This window comes from Oryx dammah, unplaced genomic scaffold (assembly GCF_014754425.2).
Source record: "Oryx dammah isolate SB20612 unplaced genomic scaffold, SCBI_Odam_1.1 HiC_scaffold_3, whole genome shotgun sequence".
NCBI classification, from domain to species: Eukaryota; Metazoa; Chordata; class Mammalia; order Artiodactyla; family Bovidae; genus Oryx; species Oryx dammah.
In genome coordinates, this window is record NW_024070187.1 from 30,701,635 (window position 1) to 30,721,156 (window position 19,522).

The window sequence follows — 19,522 nt, forward strand, 5'->3', positions numbered from 1 at the left end:
GGAGCATTACCAGCTTCTGATACTTGCATTTTACATCTTCTCTTTTGTGTTTTCATTCCTTCCCATGACTTTGTGATCAATCCCTGTGATTAAATCTCTTCTCTTTGAAATTCCAAGAGTGTTTTTTATTTTCCTGACTTATATGAGCTGTGTTGTAAATGCTAATAATGTAAAATAAAGTTGTCAAGATCATTCTTTAAAATGTACCCATTAGAATCTAAATATTATAGTGATTTGAACCCCACTTTTCTCAAATAGATGGGGATATTTACATCATGTCATCTTTGAACTATATTTATATTCCACATGACCTTCACAACATTTTTATTCAAATATAAAATAAAGGCATGCTTAGAAGTCTTTTTTTGCTTACAAAATTATACCTTTGTACAAAATGTATATGTTCAAATTCAATCTCTGTTGAACAACCTGTGACCATAATGTTTCAGGTATAAAATATTTCTTCTGGATTGAGTCATTACCTTGCTGCTGCTACTGCTGCTAAGTCACTTCAGTCGTGTCCGACTCTGTGTGACCCCACAAGACGGCAGCCTACCAGGCTCCCCCGTCCCTGAGATTCTCCAGGCAAGAACACTGGAGTGGGTTGCCATTACACAATATATTGATTCATTAGACTTTAAAAATACTACCCAAAAAAAAGAACTCATAGTCCTGCTTCATTGTTTTCTTAATTTTTTGTACTTCCATCCTAAACTTGATATACTTGCTGTTTTCTATAGTATCAAGGTCTCTGTGTTCTTCTCACTTTTGTTCTTTTACATCAGAGAAAATAATTTATCAGCCACATTAACTCACTCATAACAATTTCTCCTATACTGAACAGAACATATCTCTAATTTATCTATTTCACATTGAAACATCTTTTGGCCAGATCTGTGTTCTCATAAATTTTAAGAGCATATTAATTGCAGAAAGTTATAAAAGTAGTGACGCAGATAAGGAATGGAGGAGACTTTGCTACACTGTCAGTTTTTAAATCCATTCTATATGTTCAGTTCCGTTCAGTCACTCAGTCGTGTCTGACTCTTTGTGACCCCATGAACCGCAGCATGCTAGGCCTCCCTGTCAATCACCAACTCCCGGAGTTCACCCAAACCCATGTCCATCGAGTCAGTGATGCCATCTAACCATCTCATCCTCTGTCGTTCCCTTCTCCTCCTGCCCTAAATCCCTCCCAGCATCAGGATCTTTTCCAATGAGTCAACTCTGCATGAGGTGGCCAAAGTATTGGAGTTTCAGCTTTAGCATCAGTCCTTCCAATGAACACCCAGGACTGATCTCCTTTAGGATGGACTGGTTGGATCTCCTTGCAGTCCAAGGGACTCTCAAGAGTCTTCTCCAACATCACAGTTCAAAAGCATCAATTCTTTGGCACTCAGCTTTCTTTGTAGTTCAGTTCCTTGCTCTCTCTGGTGGTATTTTCCAGCTTAAGAATTATGTACATACCCAATTATGTATATACATGATTCTTGACATCCAGTTATAGTGGAAAGTCCCTTTAATATGAGATCATCCCAACCTGATGTCTCAGTGCCAGCCTTGGAAATCAATGTTGAACAATCATATGAACTCAGAAATTTCCCATGTTCCCTCTCTGGATCATTTTAAATGTATTTTTCCATAATCATCGTGACAAAGACTCTAGAAAACATTCTTTTAATTTTGGTTTCCCCTTAGGAAGGCAGACAACCTTGTTAATTTCATGTCTTATTTCATGTATAGAGGTACCAAATGGCAGTATTTACTGTTACTTAAAACATACTTAGATCCATGAAAAATGTCTACACTAGTAAAAAAATATATAGCAATAATAAGCTCACTTTTCTGGACCTCGGTCGTACATTACTATGCCAATTCAATAGTGATATTTTGCTCCACAGTGGTAAATAAACCTGATAAAATTTTAATATGATGTGTGTATAAGCCAGATAAAATTTTAATATGATGAGTCGAATAATCTCAATTACTTTATAATATTTTTACTGCATGACTATTTGTATATTTGAACTGACATTTTTCAGTTGCTTAAAATTAGAGCATACTTCTCTATTGGTGATAGAAGACAGTTAAAGAGAATGCTGTGACCCCCCCATGTAACATTACAGCAGTCACCTGTAAAGCTGGCCATCCTCTCCACAAGAACATGTTCTCTTCCTCTACCACGCTCTTCGTTTTCTTCCCATCTTGCCACCTGTCCCAGCAAACTCTTACCTAGGCGTCTCCTCTTTCTGCTTAATAAGTACTTCTTAAAGCCTAGTCAGAATGGCTAAATATCTTTTTGAAGCAAGTAAAAATCTAATTGCAAGAAATAGTGTTAGTTGCTCAGCTGTGTCTGACTCTTTGCGACCCCATGGACTGTAGCCCTCCAGGCTCCTCTGTCTGTGGTATTCTCCAGGCAAGAATACTGGAGTGGGTTGCCATTTCCTCCTCCAGGGGGTCTTCCCAACTCAGAGATTGAACCCAGGTCTCTGGCATTGCAGGCAGTTTCTTTACCCTCTGAGCCACCCGGGAGGCCCCAAGCTTGGTGGGGGGAAGGGTCTAAGTAAAAGTACACAGTAACAGCATGGATCACAAGTCCCTTGAAAGTCTATAATCTGACAGATTAGGTTAGTAGTTCTAATTGCAGTAAGTAAATACATTTATAGTTTTTCCAGCTAAAAAATCACACATTTGTCAGTCATCTTTTTTAAACCTGAATTTTTGCTTTGTGAAAGGACCCTGCTGATCTTTACATTATCATATAATGATATGCTCTTCCATGCAAATAAAAACAAATTATTATGAAGAACATCTGATGCGAAGAACTGACTCATTGGAAAAGACCCTCATGCTGGGAAATATGGAAAGCAGGAGGGGAAGGGGACAACAGAGAATGAGATGGTTGGATGGCATCACCAATTCGATGGATGTGAGTTTGAGCAAGCTCTGGGAGTTAGTGATGGACAGGGAAGCCTGGTATGCTGCAGTCCATGGGGTCGCAAAGAGTTGGACACTACTGAGTGACTGAACTGATGAAGAACATCATACTATTGCTGTGTGTGATTTTTATGTCATCAAGTCTTAAAATGATTTTAAAAGGTTATAGTTGGATGAAATATTCCCACTAAAATACTTGTACTTCTCATTTCATAGGTGAGGAGGTAAGTCTCAAAAATTTAACTAACTGGAGCAAGCACACACCAAATTAAAAACAGCAGCAACATCAGACTAATTTTAATGCTTATTAGTTTTAACTAGCATTTATTAATAGTAAGTGAAGTTTACTATTACTTGTCCACTAAGATAACTCTTACAGATTTTTATCTACTATATCTACAGAAAAAAACTTGTATAATGTTTCTTCCTTCTCCTTATATTTATTTTAATATAATTGTTTATTTGGGTTCAGTTCAGGCAGGACTCCTCAGAAATACAAAGATAGGATGCTTGTTTTATGTTCATAGTAAGGAACATAAGGTAAAGAGTCATAGATTTAATAAGAGGGTGAGGATTGATGATTCCTGTTTTCCTATTAAAATGCTTATATTAACCTTTTGCAAATAAAATTACATATGTAAAGCATTTATTAAATAAACTGATACTATTTTTCAAGATTTAAAGAATATGAAAAACAGCTTTATTATTTTTCCTGCCACTGTCTTCAACACCTCTTATTTTTTTCTCTTCTACATCTCTTGGAAACAACTTTCCTTTTGTTTTCAGAATACTTTTATAAATAATTCCAGATCTGGCAACAAGGGAATATTTTTTAATTGGGTTAACCCAACAAAGAATAATGATAAATTCAGAGTCAAATTTTTTAAAAAATCTCACAAAATGAATAGGCTGTCTATCAGTCAAAAATAGGCATAAACTGTAGGCTCTTCAACCCTTTAAAGACAGTAACTGCTTTGGGTGAGTTCCTTTTTTCTATAGCTCATTCACTGAGAACATACCTCAGTTAGACAATAGAAAGTAGCTAGAGCTCAAGCAGAAAGTCAGAACCTTATTAACTTGATGTGTCAGAGGATGGTGTTTGAGGCATACAGACTGTCCAGAGATCAAAAGGAACTCACACAACAGAGGGAGCCACAGAGAAAGAAGCCCCATAATCTATATATAAGCTTCCCTCAAATCATTGGTTGACTCCTAACCAACACAAGCATAAGAATAATTTTACTTATCTAGAATAAAAAAGTTACTGAATGAACTTAATGGAAATTGGAGATGGCAAAGAAACAATCAATAACCTGAAAGCACATCAAGATATATTAACTAAACTAAAGGTCAGAGAGTAAAATATAATAAAATAAATAAGACCTCAGGGATGACCACCCCTCCACTGTAAAAAAGGAGCAAAGTACAAATGATGGCTAACTTCTCATCAGAAACAACATTTGGCAAAAGACAATAGAATTATATATTTAAAATCATGAACATTTCAAAAAATATGTATGGTAATGAATGTTAACTAGACTTATTGTGGTAATCATTTTGCAATATATCCATACATCAAATCAGTATGTCATAAACTTGAAACTATTTATATTATGTTGTAAACATTGATAAATAACTACATTATATATGTATGTTAACCAGGTTGTGTATAAATGTTATTGTGATATAATAATGAAAATATTTATGATTGTATGAAAAATTACTTTGAATGATAATTTTGCTTTGATTTTTGAAATAAAAAGTTACTCTTGCTTTAAATCACCAGCCTTGATTTTAGGTATAAAATAAAAAGTAAAAAGAAAAAGATAATTTGATTATAAGTGACTGTGTTCTGAGACTTAGTGCTCTTGTCAAACATAAATAAAAATTAGCAGTGTCACTATTTGAAATATTTGAAAACACTAAGACAAAAAGTACCTACCAAAAATAATCCTGTCAACTCAGAATTTGTTACATGCTAAAAATATTACTCAAAAATGAAGGTAAACAAAGACATTTTAAGATAAGCTAATGTAAAGAGTATATGCCACTTGTAGGACTGGACTTCAAGAAATTCTAAAGGGAATTTCTTCAGGTTGAAGTAAGTGATACCAGTTAGAAGCTGCCCCCAAAATAGTAGAAAAATAGTTAAAATATTAGACACTGTCTCCCTTCCTTTTATACCTTTGAAAGTCAATTTATTTTAAGTATAAAATTTTACTTTGGAGTTCATTAAATATAAATATATAACCACAATAACACAAAGGCTATGGTGAGTATAAATGGAATTATATTGCTGTACATTTATTATTTTTTAAATGAGAAGTGATATGATTTTAATCTACATAAAGTGTGATAAGTTAAGAACACACATTACCATCCTAGACTAACCACAGACAAACAAACAAACAAAAACCAAATAAGTACAAATAAGAAGCTAAATGAGAAATAAAATCAAACACACAAAAAATCAGCTAACCCAGAGGAAGGCCAGAAATGAAGGAACAGAGGGAAAAATGAGATACACAGAAATCACATAGTCATTTATAGACATAAATATGACTATTCAACTCATTAGGAAAGCATAATATTTAAAAATGTGGTGCACTTTAATAATAGAGCTTCCAAAAAGGAAGCAAAAACTGATAGGAACAGGGATAAAGTAATGGGGAAATTTAAAACACTTCTCTGAGACTTGCAAGAACAAGAACAATATAAGTAAGAGTAGCTTTACCTTATTTAGATCCAAAAACGAAATGATCAGTTCTTAAGTGATCAGAACCTTATTTATTTCTTGAACTTGTGTTTTAAAAGAACACAATGACATGAATTGTGTTTGGAAAAGGCATTGTGACTTCATCATGTACCAAACAGTGATAATATGTTTGGAGTATAACTTTGGTAAAGGTAAGTCCTTCCTCTAAATATTTTTTAGGACATATTTTGAAATTTAGGTTTGTATTATCAATTTTTCTTTCCACAAAGTTCATGAAATAGTGTAGGCTGAGACTTGCATTCAACACCACCACGTAAGGCCTTGCCTTACACTTATTTTAAATGAAATTAACTTTCAAGGATTATAGTCAACTTTAGATATGTGATAAACAAACAAATACTTACCTTAAACACTAGTTCTCCTACCAAGCCATTCCATGTTCCATCTTCTTGTGGGCTTCCATACTTGTGATCCGGTGCAACATAAATTTCATAGTTAAAACCCAGGTAGTTGGATAAGGCATCCAGAACATCAATGGAGAAGCCTTGGTATTTTTTCGGCTTACCCAGGACATTTTCAGACACCATTACAAAAGGTTCTTCCTACATGGAATTAAAAGAAATCATTGGTGTCAATCTATAGTGCTCCTTTAAAGCAAAGATTAATTCTTCAAAGAATTCAGCTTACAGTTTAAAATTGATTTGTACTGTGAGAGAATAACTTTGAAATAAAACTTATGTGTTATTAATGCATCATTTTATCAAACTGTTTAATCACCCAGTTTCTTGTCATCTCTCATTTAATTATTACTATATCAAAAAATTAGATGCAAGTGATTACAAAATTTCAGGAACCATAAATTCATTTCTCTTGCCACTTCAGGATGAACCTAAGATTCATCAAAAATATAATCATATTTAGGAAACCATGAATTTATTGTTTCTATCCTTGGGTAGTTATTGTCTATATTTGTCAAAATACATAAAATATTTTCAGAGATATAATAGACACAAATTGTTTTGAAAAGATACAAAAATTCTAAGAATTTACAATTAGCTAAAATTTATAATATCACATTTACTGGGAGTTATTTGCTAAGTAATTTTGAAACTTGGCTATAAATACATATTTCATTGCAAAAGTAATTTCTCCACTACTGTTATGAGAAATTCACTTACCTTTCTGGTAATCTGTGTAATTTAGTAAATTTAGCAAATTGGTTTCCATTTCAACCTCTTTCATCTTTTTGCACTGTTGTGCTGTTACAGTTAACAAATGGTCCCCTTTCACTTTTTAGAGCACCTAGTGTTACGAGCACTAAATTGGTCTGACACATGCTGGCAGACTACAGAAAATTAGATAACCTATTTCTTAATTTCCTAAACTTGTTCAGAAAACTTTCAGCAACAGTAATATTTACAGATAACCATCCACAGTGTATACATCTACCTAGTCCTGTGGGCAGGTTATCATCTATCCTCCGTCTAAGCCAGAATACCTAAGGATTATAACCTTAAGGACTCACAAAATAGCCTTTATTGAGTTGTAAAATAATACTTGGCTTTTGGCTCTTACTCAAAGACACTAAGTCAGTGCCTTATAAAATCAGCTGCATCTATGATAGGAATATTGTTCACCGTAACATTCTGCTGCTGCTGCTGCTGAGTTGCTTCAGTCGTGTCAGACTCTGTGCGACCCCATGGACTGCAGCCCACCAGGCTTCTCTGTCCATAGGATTTTCCAGGCAAGAGTACTGGAGTGGGGTGCCATTGCCTTCTCTGACCATAACATTCAATTCTCCATAAATATTACCATGAGATAAGTTTTTATATTGTTCAGAGGCAGTAGAGCTTTATTTTGCTTCAGTAATGCCTTTTTAAAAATAATGAAAATAAAGTAAACAATTATTTAGATAAACTATTTCACTTCAGATACCCAGGAGACCACGATGCTCATCTATATATAACTATGTTGACATTGTGGTATTTGTAATTTTCAAAAAAGTCTTGATTTTCCAAATTGCTGATACTTTTTTATTTAAAAAAATGGTCTTGTTTAACTGTTTATAACTTATCTTAGAGCAAAATAGATTAGTAAATGAACAGTTAGATGAAGGAGATGACTGCTATTTGTTCCCCAGTAGTGGGAACAATTAATTGCTCTTCATTAATTATATATATCTATCTTCAAATCAGCAGTTGAGAATATAGACAATCCACAATCTCCCTTTAGGCAAAGTGAGACCATGTAACCAGTTCTGAGAAGTGTGATGTAACCAGGGTGCTTTGTGCAACTGTTTTTGTGTCTTTTCTACTTCTTTCAGCTGGCATGAACACATAACAACTGGAAGTTCTGGTAACTATCTTAGCTCACACATAATAGAGAAATAATACAGAAGTGTATGTCCTTGACATTTGAAATGCTATAGAAGACTCACACTGACTCTCTACTGTTCTAAACCATAAAAAAAAAGAAGAAAGAAAGAAAACCTCAATTTCTTATTGTTGTTAAGCTCAAGATTTTTTTTTTTTTTTGGTTTTTACCAGTATTTGATGCTAATGAACAAAGATAGATTGATATATATCAATAGGTTGGAAACTTTGAGAATAAATGAAAATTTTTAACAATTCTGACTTGTTTAATCTAAATGATATCAACTAAATAAAAAGTAAAAATTCAACAAATCCTTTAATACTATGCATAAAATACAGAACATTTTCTTGATTCCAAATTAAAACTTCCATCTAATATAGCAGAGTTTATCACTGTTCATTATGTAACCTAGTTAACGATGACGCATTGCACAATGCATCCATGACCTGAAGTCACAAAGGCGTTCAGAATCGGTCAAAGAAATTCCAAAATAAAGATCACATTCAGAGAGCATGAAAATAAGATCAGGAAATTCTAGAATTAATTGGGCATTGATTATTTATATTATGCTGTGCATGCTGGCAACAGAGAGCATGTACTTATTTCCTTATACACATCTCATTCATTGCTATATTTTGAACATCTACCCATCAACAAACTAATGGAAAGATGCTTCTTAAAGATCTTATTGGTCCTCTACTAATAATTTTGACCATATATATTCTTTATTTAGCCATTGACTTAAAATCTAACAAATCTCTTAGGTTCAGCAGCAATTTAATCACCAGGAAATGGAAACCCAGTCTTTAAGGTGACATTTGGAAAATTAAGAGGACTAATTATAATGCAAAGCTAACTGCTCTATGTGGCAAAAATAATACCCCAATGTATGCCTTCATAGGAAATAGTGATTCTTTTCAGTTCTATTAACATATCTTTAGAACAATTGTTTAATATGCTAAGTTGTGTCGTATTTGCATAGTATGCTGAATTTACCCCTAGAAAATATTTTTAATTGCAACTTTATAAGTAATTCCCTAGGCAAATGGATCCCTTTCAGAAGTTTGTTGTCAAAGTCTGTTCGTAGCAACATCAGCTACAAATGATTAAAGATACAGAATAAAAATGATTATAAACTAAGGGTTTTTTAAAGAGAGCTGATGAATTATTGATGAACACGCTTTTTAATTTTACACCCGAAATAAACTTTATTACATTTTATCACTGTCCTCTAGATCAATGTTCTTAAGCTTTGTTCTTAAGCTCTATTACACATTTGGATTGCTATGCATAAATCTTACCTCAGACCAGTTGTGTTTTATGAGGACAATCAGCCAATATAGTGGACAAGTAAACATAGCAACAGAAATTCGACTGAAACTCTGGGACTGATAACAGAAAAGGTACTTGCTCCTTCTCTATGGCAATACTGAGCTTGGTTTAATCACTTTTATCTATGTACCCATTTCCAAAATTTATTCACTCATTGACTCATCCATATAACATTCATTAAGTAGTTACTGAATCAACTTACTACACTCAATATAGTGAGAGATACTGGTAAAAAGTGTCTTCAAAACAAACTGTAACCTAGTATCGGAAAAGCTATGTACTCAAAAAACATAAAGTAAAACTTGAGTATCACATACCATGACTGGCACGAACAGAAGACCAGAGCAATACAAAGGAAATTGTGAAAATAATGGAAATAGGGAATTCCATAGTGGTCCAGTGGCTAAGGCTCCACACTCCCAATGAAGGGGGCTAAGGCTGGATCCCTGGTCAGGGAACTAGATTCTGCAAGCCACAACTAAAGGTTTAAGATTCTACTTGCCACAACGAAGACTTGGCCTTGCCAAATAGATATGAACAAAAAAGCAAAATCACTATGCCGGGGGTAACAGGCATGCACTATTTCAACAGATGAGAAAAATTAGAAACAAAAGTTTCAACTCAAAATCATACAATAAGTTACAGAAGACAAAGGCATTGTCTCAGCTCATCTTACTTCATCTCTTTGGACCTCAAAATTTTCAATGAGTAGATTAAAATATAAGATACCATAATTTGTTTCATATTTTAAAACAAGTTAAGTTGGTATCAGACTGATAGACTCCAGATTCCTGACAGAAAAAAAAAAAAATCCTCTGGGAAGAAAGTATTTTTATTTTAGGTCTTATATTGTCCCTTCAAAGAGTTGGTTGAATATTCTGTCCAAAGCAAAAGTTAAAGATATTATGTAAAGTGTTAGTCACTCGGTTGTTTCTGACTTCTGTCAGCCAATGAACTGAGGCCTGCCAGGCTCCTCTGTCCATGGAATTCTCCAGGCAAGAATACTGGAGTGGGTTGGCCATTTGCTTCTCCAATTATGTAAAAGGAAATTATATTTCATATATAGAAGCAGCAGGAATAATATATAACAGAAATGGATCTTTTCAAGAAGGTAAATGCTGAAATTTTCAAATGCATATTACAAAAATTGTGTTTACTATTTTTACGGAAATAGGAGAAAACTCTTTTGGCAGGAAATATAAAACTAAAGAAAGTGTCATTGTTAAAATTAAAAAGAACTAAACAGAAATTTAAGAGTTAGAAAAGACAATGACCAAAGTTAGTAACTAAATGACTGAGTTTATCAGCATAATTGGGAACAGATGAATAGAGACTTAGTGACCTGTTACATATTAGAATTAATATCCAGGGTACAAAGGGATAAACAAACAGAATATCAAAAAAGAAGGGAGGGGTAAGAAATGAGAAGCACAAAGAAATATGATGATATTAGTATGATAATCCCAAACAGTGTTAAGGATATGAAGAAATAGGAGTTATCATGACTTTTGATGACGTTTAAATTGGTGCAACCACTTTGCAAAACATCTTTACATATGTAGTAGAGACTGAAAATACTTATATGCAAGTTAATTTTGCCTGATTTTGAGTGCTACATAAAAAATTGCCTAGTATGAAGATATGGACAGCTATGTCCTAGCAATTTCACTCTGAATATGAACACTACAGAATATCAGGAACCAAAATATATCCCCAAGAATGTTAATAGCAGTATTGTCTATAGTAGTCCAAATCAGAAATAATCTCAGACCATGAACTCCTCATTGCCAAATTCAGACTTAATATGAAAGTATAGGGAAAACCACTAGACCATTCAGGTATGACTTAAATCAACCCCCCTAAAATTATACAGTGGAACTGACAAATAGATTCAAGGGACTAGATCTGATACAGTGCCTGAAGAACAATGGACAGAGGTTTGTGACATAGTACAGGAAGCTTGACTATGCCAAAGCCTTTGATTATGTGGATCACAATAAACTGTGGAAAATTCTGAAAGAGATGGGCATACCAGACCACCTGACCTGCCGCCTGAGAAATCTGGATGCAGGTCAGGAAGCAACAGTTAGAAATGCACATGGAACAACAGACTGGTTCCATATTGGGAAAGGAGTATGTCAAGGCTGTATATTGTTACTCTGCTTATTTAACTTATATGCAGAGTACATCATGAGAAACACTGGGATGGAAGAAGCACAAGCTGGAATCAAGATTGCCAGGAGAAATATCAATAACCTCAGATATGCAGATGACACCACCCTACTGGCAGAAAGTGAAGAGGAACTAAAAAGCCTCCTGATGAAACTGAAAGAGGAGAATGAAAAAGTTGACTTAAAGCTCAACATTCAGAAAACGAAGATCATGGCATCTGGTCCCATCACTTCATGGGAAATAGATGGGGAAACAGTGGAAAGAGTGTCAGATTTTATTTTTTTGTGCTCCCAAATCACTGCAGATGGTGATTGCACCAATGAAATTAGAAGATGCTTATTCCTTGGAAAGAAAGTTATGACCAACCTAGATAGCATATTCAAAAGCAGAGACATTACTTTGCCAACAAAGGTCCGTCTGGTCAAGGCTATGGTTTTTCCAGTAGTCATGTATGGATGTGAGAGTTGGACTGTGAAGAAGGCTGAGCGCTGAAGAATTGATGCTTTTGAACTGTGATGTTGGAGAAGACGCTTGAGAGTTCCTTGGACTGTAAGGAGATCTAGCCAGTCCATTCTAAAGGAGATCAGTCCTGGGTATTCATTGGAAGGACTGATGCTGAAGCTGAAACTTCAGTACTTTGGCCACCTCATGCAAAGAGTTGACTCACTGGCAAACACTCTCACGCTGGGAGGAATTTGGGGCAGGAGGAGAAGGGGACGACAGAGGATGAGATGGCTGGATGGCATCACCGACTCGATGGACATGAGTTTGTGTGAACTCCAGGAGTTGGTGATGGACAGGGATACCTGGCGTGCTGTGATTCATGGGGTCATAAAGAGTCGGACATGACTGAGCCACTGAACTGAACAGGAAGCAGGGATCAAGACCATCACCAAGAAAAAGAAATGAAAAAAAAGGCAAAATGGTTGTCTGAGGAGGCCTTACACATAGCTGTGAAAAGAAGAGAAGTGAAAGGCAAAGAAGAAAAGGAAAGATATGCCCATTTGGATGCAGAGTTCCAAGAATAGCAAGGAGAGATAAGAAAGCCTTCCTCAGCGATCAATGCAAAGAAATAGAGGAAAACAACAGAATGGGAAAGACTAGAGATCTCTTCAAGAAAATTAGAGATACCAAGGGAACATTTCATGCAAAGATGGGCTCGATAAAGGACAGAAATAGTATGGACCTAACAGAACAGCAGATATTAAGAACAGGTGGCAAGAATACACAGAATAACTACAAAAAAAGATCTTCACAACCAAGAAAATTACAATAGTGTGATCACTCACCTAGAGCCAGACATCCTGGAATGCAAAGTCAAGTGGGCCTTAGGAAGCATTACTAAAAACAAAGCTCGTGGAGGTGATGGAATTCCAATTGACCTAATGAAAATCCTAAAAGATGATGCTGTGAAAGAAAGTGCTGCACTCAATATGCCAGCAAATTTGGAAAACTCAGCAGTGGGCACAGGACTGCAAAGGGTCAGTTTTCATTCCAATCCCAAAGAAAAGCAATGCCAAAGAATGCTCAAACTACCAAAAAATTGCACTCATCTTACGCACTATGAAAGAAATGCTCAAAATTCTCCAAGCCAGGCTTCAACAGTATGTGACCCATGAACTTCCAGATGTTCAAGCTGGATTTAGAAGAAGCAGCGGAACCAGAGATCAAATTGCCAACATCTGATGAATTATTGAAAAAGCAAGAGAATTCCAGAAAACATCTACTTCTGCTTTATTGACTATGCCAAAGCCTTTGTGTGAATCACAAAATGTGTCGAAAATTCTTCAAGAGATGGAAATACCAGACCACCTGACCTGCCTCTTGAAATCTGTATGCAGGTCAGGAAGCAACAGTTAGAACTGGACATGGAATAACAGACTGGTTCCAAATTGGGAAAGGAGTACATCAAGGCTGTATACTGTCACCCTGCTTATTTAACTTATATGCAGAGTACATCATCAGAAACGCTGGAGTGGAAGAACCACAAGCTGGAATCAGATTTCCGGAAGAAATATCAGTAATCTCAGATATGCAGATGACACCAACCTTATGACAGAAAGCGAAGAAGAACTAAAGAGCCTCTTGATGAAAGTGAAAGAGGAGGGTGAAAAAGCTGGCTTAAAATTCAACATTCAGAAAACGAAGATCATGGCATCTGCCCCATCACTGCATGGCAAAGAGATGGAGGAGCAATGGAACAGTGATCACTGCAGATGGTGACTGCAGGCTTGAAATTAAGACGCTTGCTCCTTGGAAGGAAAGTTATGACTAACCTAGATAGCATATTAAAAAGCAAAGACATTACTTTTCTGACAAAGTTCCATCAGGTCAAAGCTATAGTTTCTCCAGTAGTCATGTGTGGACATGAGAGTTGGACTATAAAGAAAGCTGAGCACCGAAAAATTGATGCTTTTGCATTGTGGTGTTAGAGAAGACTCGAGAGTCCCTTGGACTGCAAGGAGATCCAACCAGTCCATCCTAAAGAAAATCAGTCCTAAATATTCATTGGAAGGGCTGACGCTGAAGCTGAAACTCCAATACTTTGGCCACCTGTTGCGAAGAACTGATTCACTGGAAAAGACGCTGCTGCTGGGAAGACTGAAGGTGGGAGGAGAAGGGAACGACAGAGGATGAGATGATTGGGTGGTATCACCAACTCAATGGACATGAGTTTGAGCATACTCCGGGAGTTGGTGATGGACAGGGAGGCCTGGTGTTCTGCATTCCATGGGGTTGCTAAGAGTCTGACATGACTGAGTTACTGAACTGAACTGAGAAATAATCTAAAAATCCAAATGTACATCAACATGGAAAAGTGGATACAATGTGGTATATTAATACAATGTAGTATTAAACAGCTTAAAACTGAAGAAATTAGGGTGATACCCAATAATATGAATGGACCTTTACAAGAATCATGATGAGTGAAATAAAGCAATATTCCAAGGAACAGCTTAGTTCCCTTTTTGTAACATTCAAAAACCTGGTGAAATAGCTATGTGTTTAAGGAGTCACAGCTTAAACAGGTGGAGACACTATGAAGAAACTCAAGGGAGGAATCAGCTTTGGCTGATCTGGGATGCTGGAGAGGGTGTGATTAAAAAGATGCACAAGGATAGCTGCCTCTTGTAGGTAATGACAGTATTCTATCTTTTGTTCTGAGCAGTGGTTATCTAGATATTACTTTACTATGCATTAATTAATGGTTTAAACTTTTTTTGTGTATGGGTGTTATATTGCAATATAAATAAAAATAAAGTACATTAAGTGGGAGAAGAAAATGGAGGATGTTGATATCATATTAAGGTTATTGTCTTTTATCTGTCAGGGAACTAGAAGTTTGTGGAAGGGAAACAACATAATCAGAAAGTAACTTTGAGAGAAGTAGAATGGATTGTGACAGAGTAGGGAATAAGGGTCCTTTGTAACCATACAGATGACAGGGGATTATGGCCCACGCCTGTTAAACATAGATTTGAAAGTTGTATACAGGTGGGTTGGAATCCTCTGTTACAGGGACAGAAAAAGGAAAAAAGAAATTATAAAACCCTGCCTTTAAAATTCATTTCCCAGCAATTAGTTTCAAAGAGTATTAATACGACCAAGTCTAAATTGGTAAAAATGTGTCTGCCTATTAAATGAAAACAAATTGCAGACTTCGATTTGCTGATCATTTGGATGAAAGAATCTCTAAACACAATCCTCAGCAACTGGAACAAATGATGCTTTCACTGAATGCCTGTAGTTTATCAATCTTAAAGTGTTAGCATGAGGATCCACAGACTTGCTTATAGAAAAATGGGTTTCTGTCGTTGATAATTTTCATATTAGCAAGGATTTATTCACATCACTTGTTAGGTTATTAGATAATAACTTCATAATTCTGAACTTGTATTCAATCACTTAAAAAATCTCATGTTAATTGCTTAGTTGATTTACAACAATGTTTGCAACTTGCAGACTTTGTTGTTAAATCTCCATATTTTAATAGCTATGCAATACTGTTTGCTAGTGATAGAGTTTGGAAAAAGCATCTGACATTTTTGATAGGTGCAAGTGACAAGCTCTACTGTGAAGTCTTTACTGAGGGCTTTATAGAAGTTAAAATACGCATGACTTCACAGAATGCCGGGATGGTCAAAACTTGGAATGAGTCACCGGAAATTCCTTACCATTCTGCTCACATGTGCAGCTCAAAGACATTAACTAGAGAATGAGAATATTTCTTAATGACCTGTTTAAAAACTTCTCCCCATAAACAATGCTCCTGGCTGAAGCAAACAAGAACTGTCTTCATGCACAGTGTGAGCTTATATTTTGCTTAGGGATGACACATTCCACTGTGATATATGCAGAATTAATGACTATCATTCTTCTTGGAAAAATCTCATTATTTTTATAGACCATATACAAAATATTAGAAACTACTATACGTTTAAAAAGGCAAAAGGTATGGAGTTGGTTATTAAAAAGATATTGAAACACCAGGACAGGAAAACAAAAATAAAAAACATCAGAAGAGGAATAAACAATCTAGGTGTTGTAAAAACAAAAACATCTGAGTTGCATGGAGAGAAGAAAACCGGCTCACAGCGATATGCAATGAAAACATTTTTCAAAGGGCTTCTGCAGAAGGATTTTATGCAGGAACAAAGATTTAGAAAATATTGCACTAATATAATTTTTGCTTAAATATATCAGACAATACATTATCTTTGCTTAAACATATTTATCAGACAAGATTCTAATTATAAATAATATCAGTAAATAAAAATATTTACTCACTCTAATTTCCTAAAACCATACCTTACATATCATTTCTGACTCCTATTTTGTAAGAAATTATATAAGTGAAAAAGATATTTTAAATTGAACATAAAGCTATTGGTATGCAAGGTAATTCATTTTCACAATAAGATGTTTGATTTTATACATTCCTTTCAAATCATGAAATGGCTATATTTTAGTGACTTAATGGAGGGTGGCAAAACCAAAAAATATGTTTCTTTTGTTTCTATGAGAATCTGAAAGAAACATAAGATTCTGTAACTGGAAATACAAGGTTATCAAGGACAATGGGTGATCACAACAATCCTGAGTACATTAGTTTTCATTTATTGGCTTTCCCTCACAGGCATTTGAAAATACATTTTAGGAGGCTTAGATTTTATAGATCACAAGATTACCATATATAAACTTAGAAATATTAGACTTTTGGTTTGCTTTCTGAATATAAGTGGTGGATAACACTTACTGTTTGTTTGGTCCTGTCTTCATTATTTTGCTAAAATTCAACACTCACATGACCCTTACAAGGGCACAGCCACATACAAGAGTCAATTCTATTCCATATTGTCAAAAGTTTACTAGTACGGAATACTTTGTAAATGCAGTCATGTCAAATAAAACTATCAAAAGTATGTATTGAGATATAGAATACTGCAACTGCAAAAAGTGATTGGCTTCACCAAATGTCAGAATTCTACAAAATATTTAACTCAAGAACCTGGTAACATCTGACTTCCAAATGATGATAATGTTTACAAACACTCTGGTTGATACAGTCATAATCCTATAAAAATATTGTCAATAACAGTACTGTTAGTACTGTCAGCAGAGCTTTATGATAAGACAGTCTATGTCAGGACATAAGGATGTTTGATAAATATAAAATGAAGCTAATTAAATATGAGAATACAATAAAAAGTTAAACTTGAAATGCTTAAAGTTAGTGTTATATCTATCCAAAATAATATTACAGAAAAACAGCAGAAATTCATATATCTATTGTCATTCAAGAGTGTTAATGCTAGGCAATGCTATGCTAAGCACACAACAATGAACAAAGCCAACAATAAACAGACCTCTCTATCCTTCTAGACCTGCATGCTAATGGGAGTGATGGACGATACACAAAATAAGCACTGTTTACGTTATGTCAGGTGATGATAAGAACTGTGGGGAGTAAATTAAATAAATATTGAGGACACAGAGCATGTGAGAAAGTGTTGTACCTTCAAGGAAGAGCCTCTTCAGAAAAACCTTTCAGACTGAAAAGAGAGTAAGTGTAAATGTGTCAGCAGGAATCTCTCTGACATGACTGAGAGATAGAAGGGACGCTGGTGTGGTAGGAACTGAGGAAGCTAGGGTCAGATAGGAAATATCTGAGAGACAACAGGTGTGTGTCCAGTGGAGCTTCAACGGTACTTTTAAGCCCTTGTGACGACTTTAGCTCTTACTTTGACTGAGATGGGCAGCCTGATGGGCTCTGAGCAAAGGGGGGGTGTATGATCTGCTATGTTTTAACAGTTTTCAAGACAGTTGATAGTTGCTATTGACAGAAAGTTAGAAGGGCCAAGGACAGAAACTAGGAGAGTAGTTAGGAATCCTTTGCAATAAGCCAGTGAGTTAGGCAGTAAGCTTGAATTTGATGTGAAGTAATTGGATTCTGGGTAATTTTTGAAGGTAAAGCTGATGAGATTCACTGATACATCAGATGTGCAGTTATTAGTACTTAGTGAGAATTGATAGGACGCTATGCCATACTTCTGGAAATTCTAAGTGGAGACCTCAGCCTTTAGAAGTATACAGACTTCTGAGATTCTCCCTGAATGTTTTTCATTTGGCATATGCAATATAATTTTATTACAGGGATTAAAACTTTCAATCAATAGACCAAAGTCCTTAGGGTGAATGTTCAATACAGAATCAAAGGTAATATTTTGAACAAACCTACTGCATTGAATGCAAAATTAATACACATTCAAATTTAATAGAAAGAAACTGTGCACTTTCTTTTTATACTGCATATTTGTGATTAATGTGTAATCAGTTAAAAGAGAAATAATATTTAGCAGAAAAAATAACAATCATTAAAATCATCATATTCTTTAAAGCTTGAATTTTAAAAGGAGAAAGTTCAATATCAAACATTAAGGGTGAATTATTTATTTTTGTTCTCTTAATCCACCTTTGAGAAATAGAAATTTCAAAAAAAAGACAAGTTATTTATAGCTTGTTGGATTGGCAAAGAATGTTAATTTTTAATCATATAAGGAAGCAGATTTTCTTATATACTACTTATGTGAGTTAAAACTGGTACAACCTTTAAGCAAACAAATTCATGGTAGGAAAGCAAACATTTGTAAATTTTTGTGTTATTTCTTTTGGTAACTTTCCAACTAAGAAGGTAATTATAAATGAACATAGTTATGTAGCTAAAATAATGTTAATTGCAACTTTTATAGTGAGAATTTGAAAACAAACTAAATGTCCAACAATTAGGGGTTGCTTTTTAAAAAATCTCTATCATAGACTGAGACACAGCACATTCGGCTGTCATCTCCAGTGTCTCAGTGCCCTGTTACATAGTTATTTGCTCAGAATCAGGCCACAGGAGGGTTTATTTAAAAAATCAAGAACATTTTAAAGGTTGGAGTTAGTTTGTTTTTGTCTTAAAGATTCAAAATATTACTGTAAAAACATTACTTTCACTTGCATTCCAGCATATTTCAGTAAATGGGACACGAAAATGTTGAATTTCTGTTGGCATTCTGGGAATTATGTACAACCCTGAACAAATTAATGGAAGTTTGAGGCAACTATAAAGATCATTCATCAAGGAGATGAAAATAAATATTGATTACATCTGTTGTATAAAGGATACTTGTTTACATTAAAGATAGTCTTATATATTTTGCTTAATGGGAAGAAAATGTACAAAACAATTCATGAGTATGTGTGTGGGTGTCTTAGTCAATTCAGACTGCTATAACGAATTACTATAGACTGGGTGGCTTAAATATTGAACATTTATTTCTCACAGTTGTAAAGCCTGGAAAGTCCAAGATAAATGTGCCAATAGATCCAGGGTTTGAGGAGAGCTTGCTTCCTCTGCTTCACAGGGCAGAGAGCAGAGGGATCATCTTTCTCAAGCCTCCACTCTTATGAGATTGCATGTGCGCATGTAAATAAACCTTGACTTTTTCC

General features: G+C 35.0%; 1 protein-coding gene across 1 annotated transcript in view; it reads right to left on the reverse strand.

Moving 5' to 3' along the window:
- Positions 1-19,522, reverse strand: part of GRID2 (glutamate ionotropic receptor delta type subunit 2) — a 1,625,731-nt gene that overhangs the window by 367,123 nt on the left and 1,239,086 nt on the right. The window contains exon 10 of the mRNA XM_040237847.1: positions 6,058-6,255. Coding sequence (XP_040093781.1) covers positions 6,058-6,255 — 198 coding nt within the window. The remainder of the gene's footprint in view (positions 1-6,057; positions 6,256-19,522) is intronic.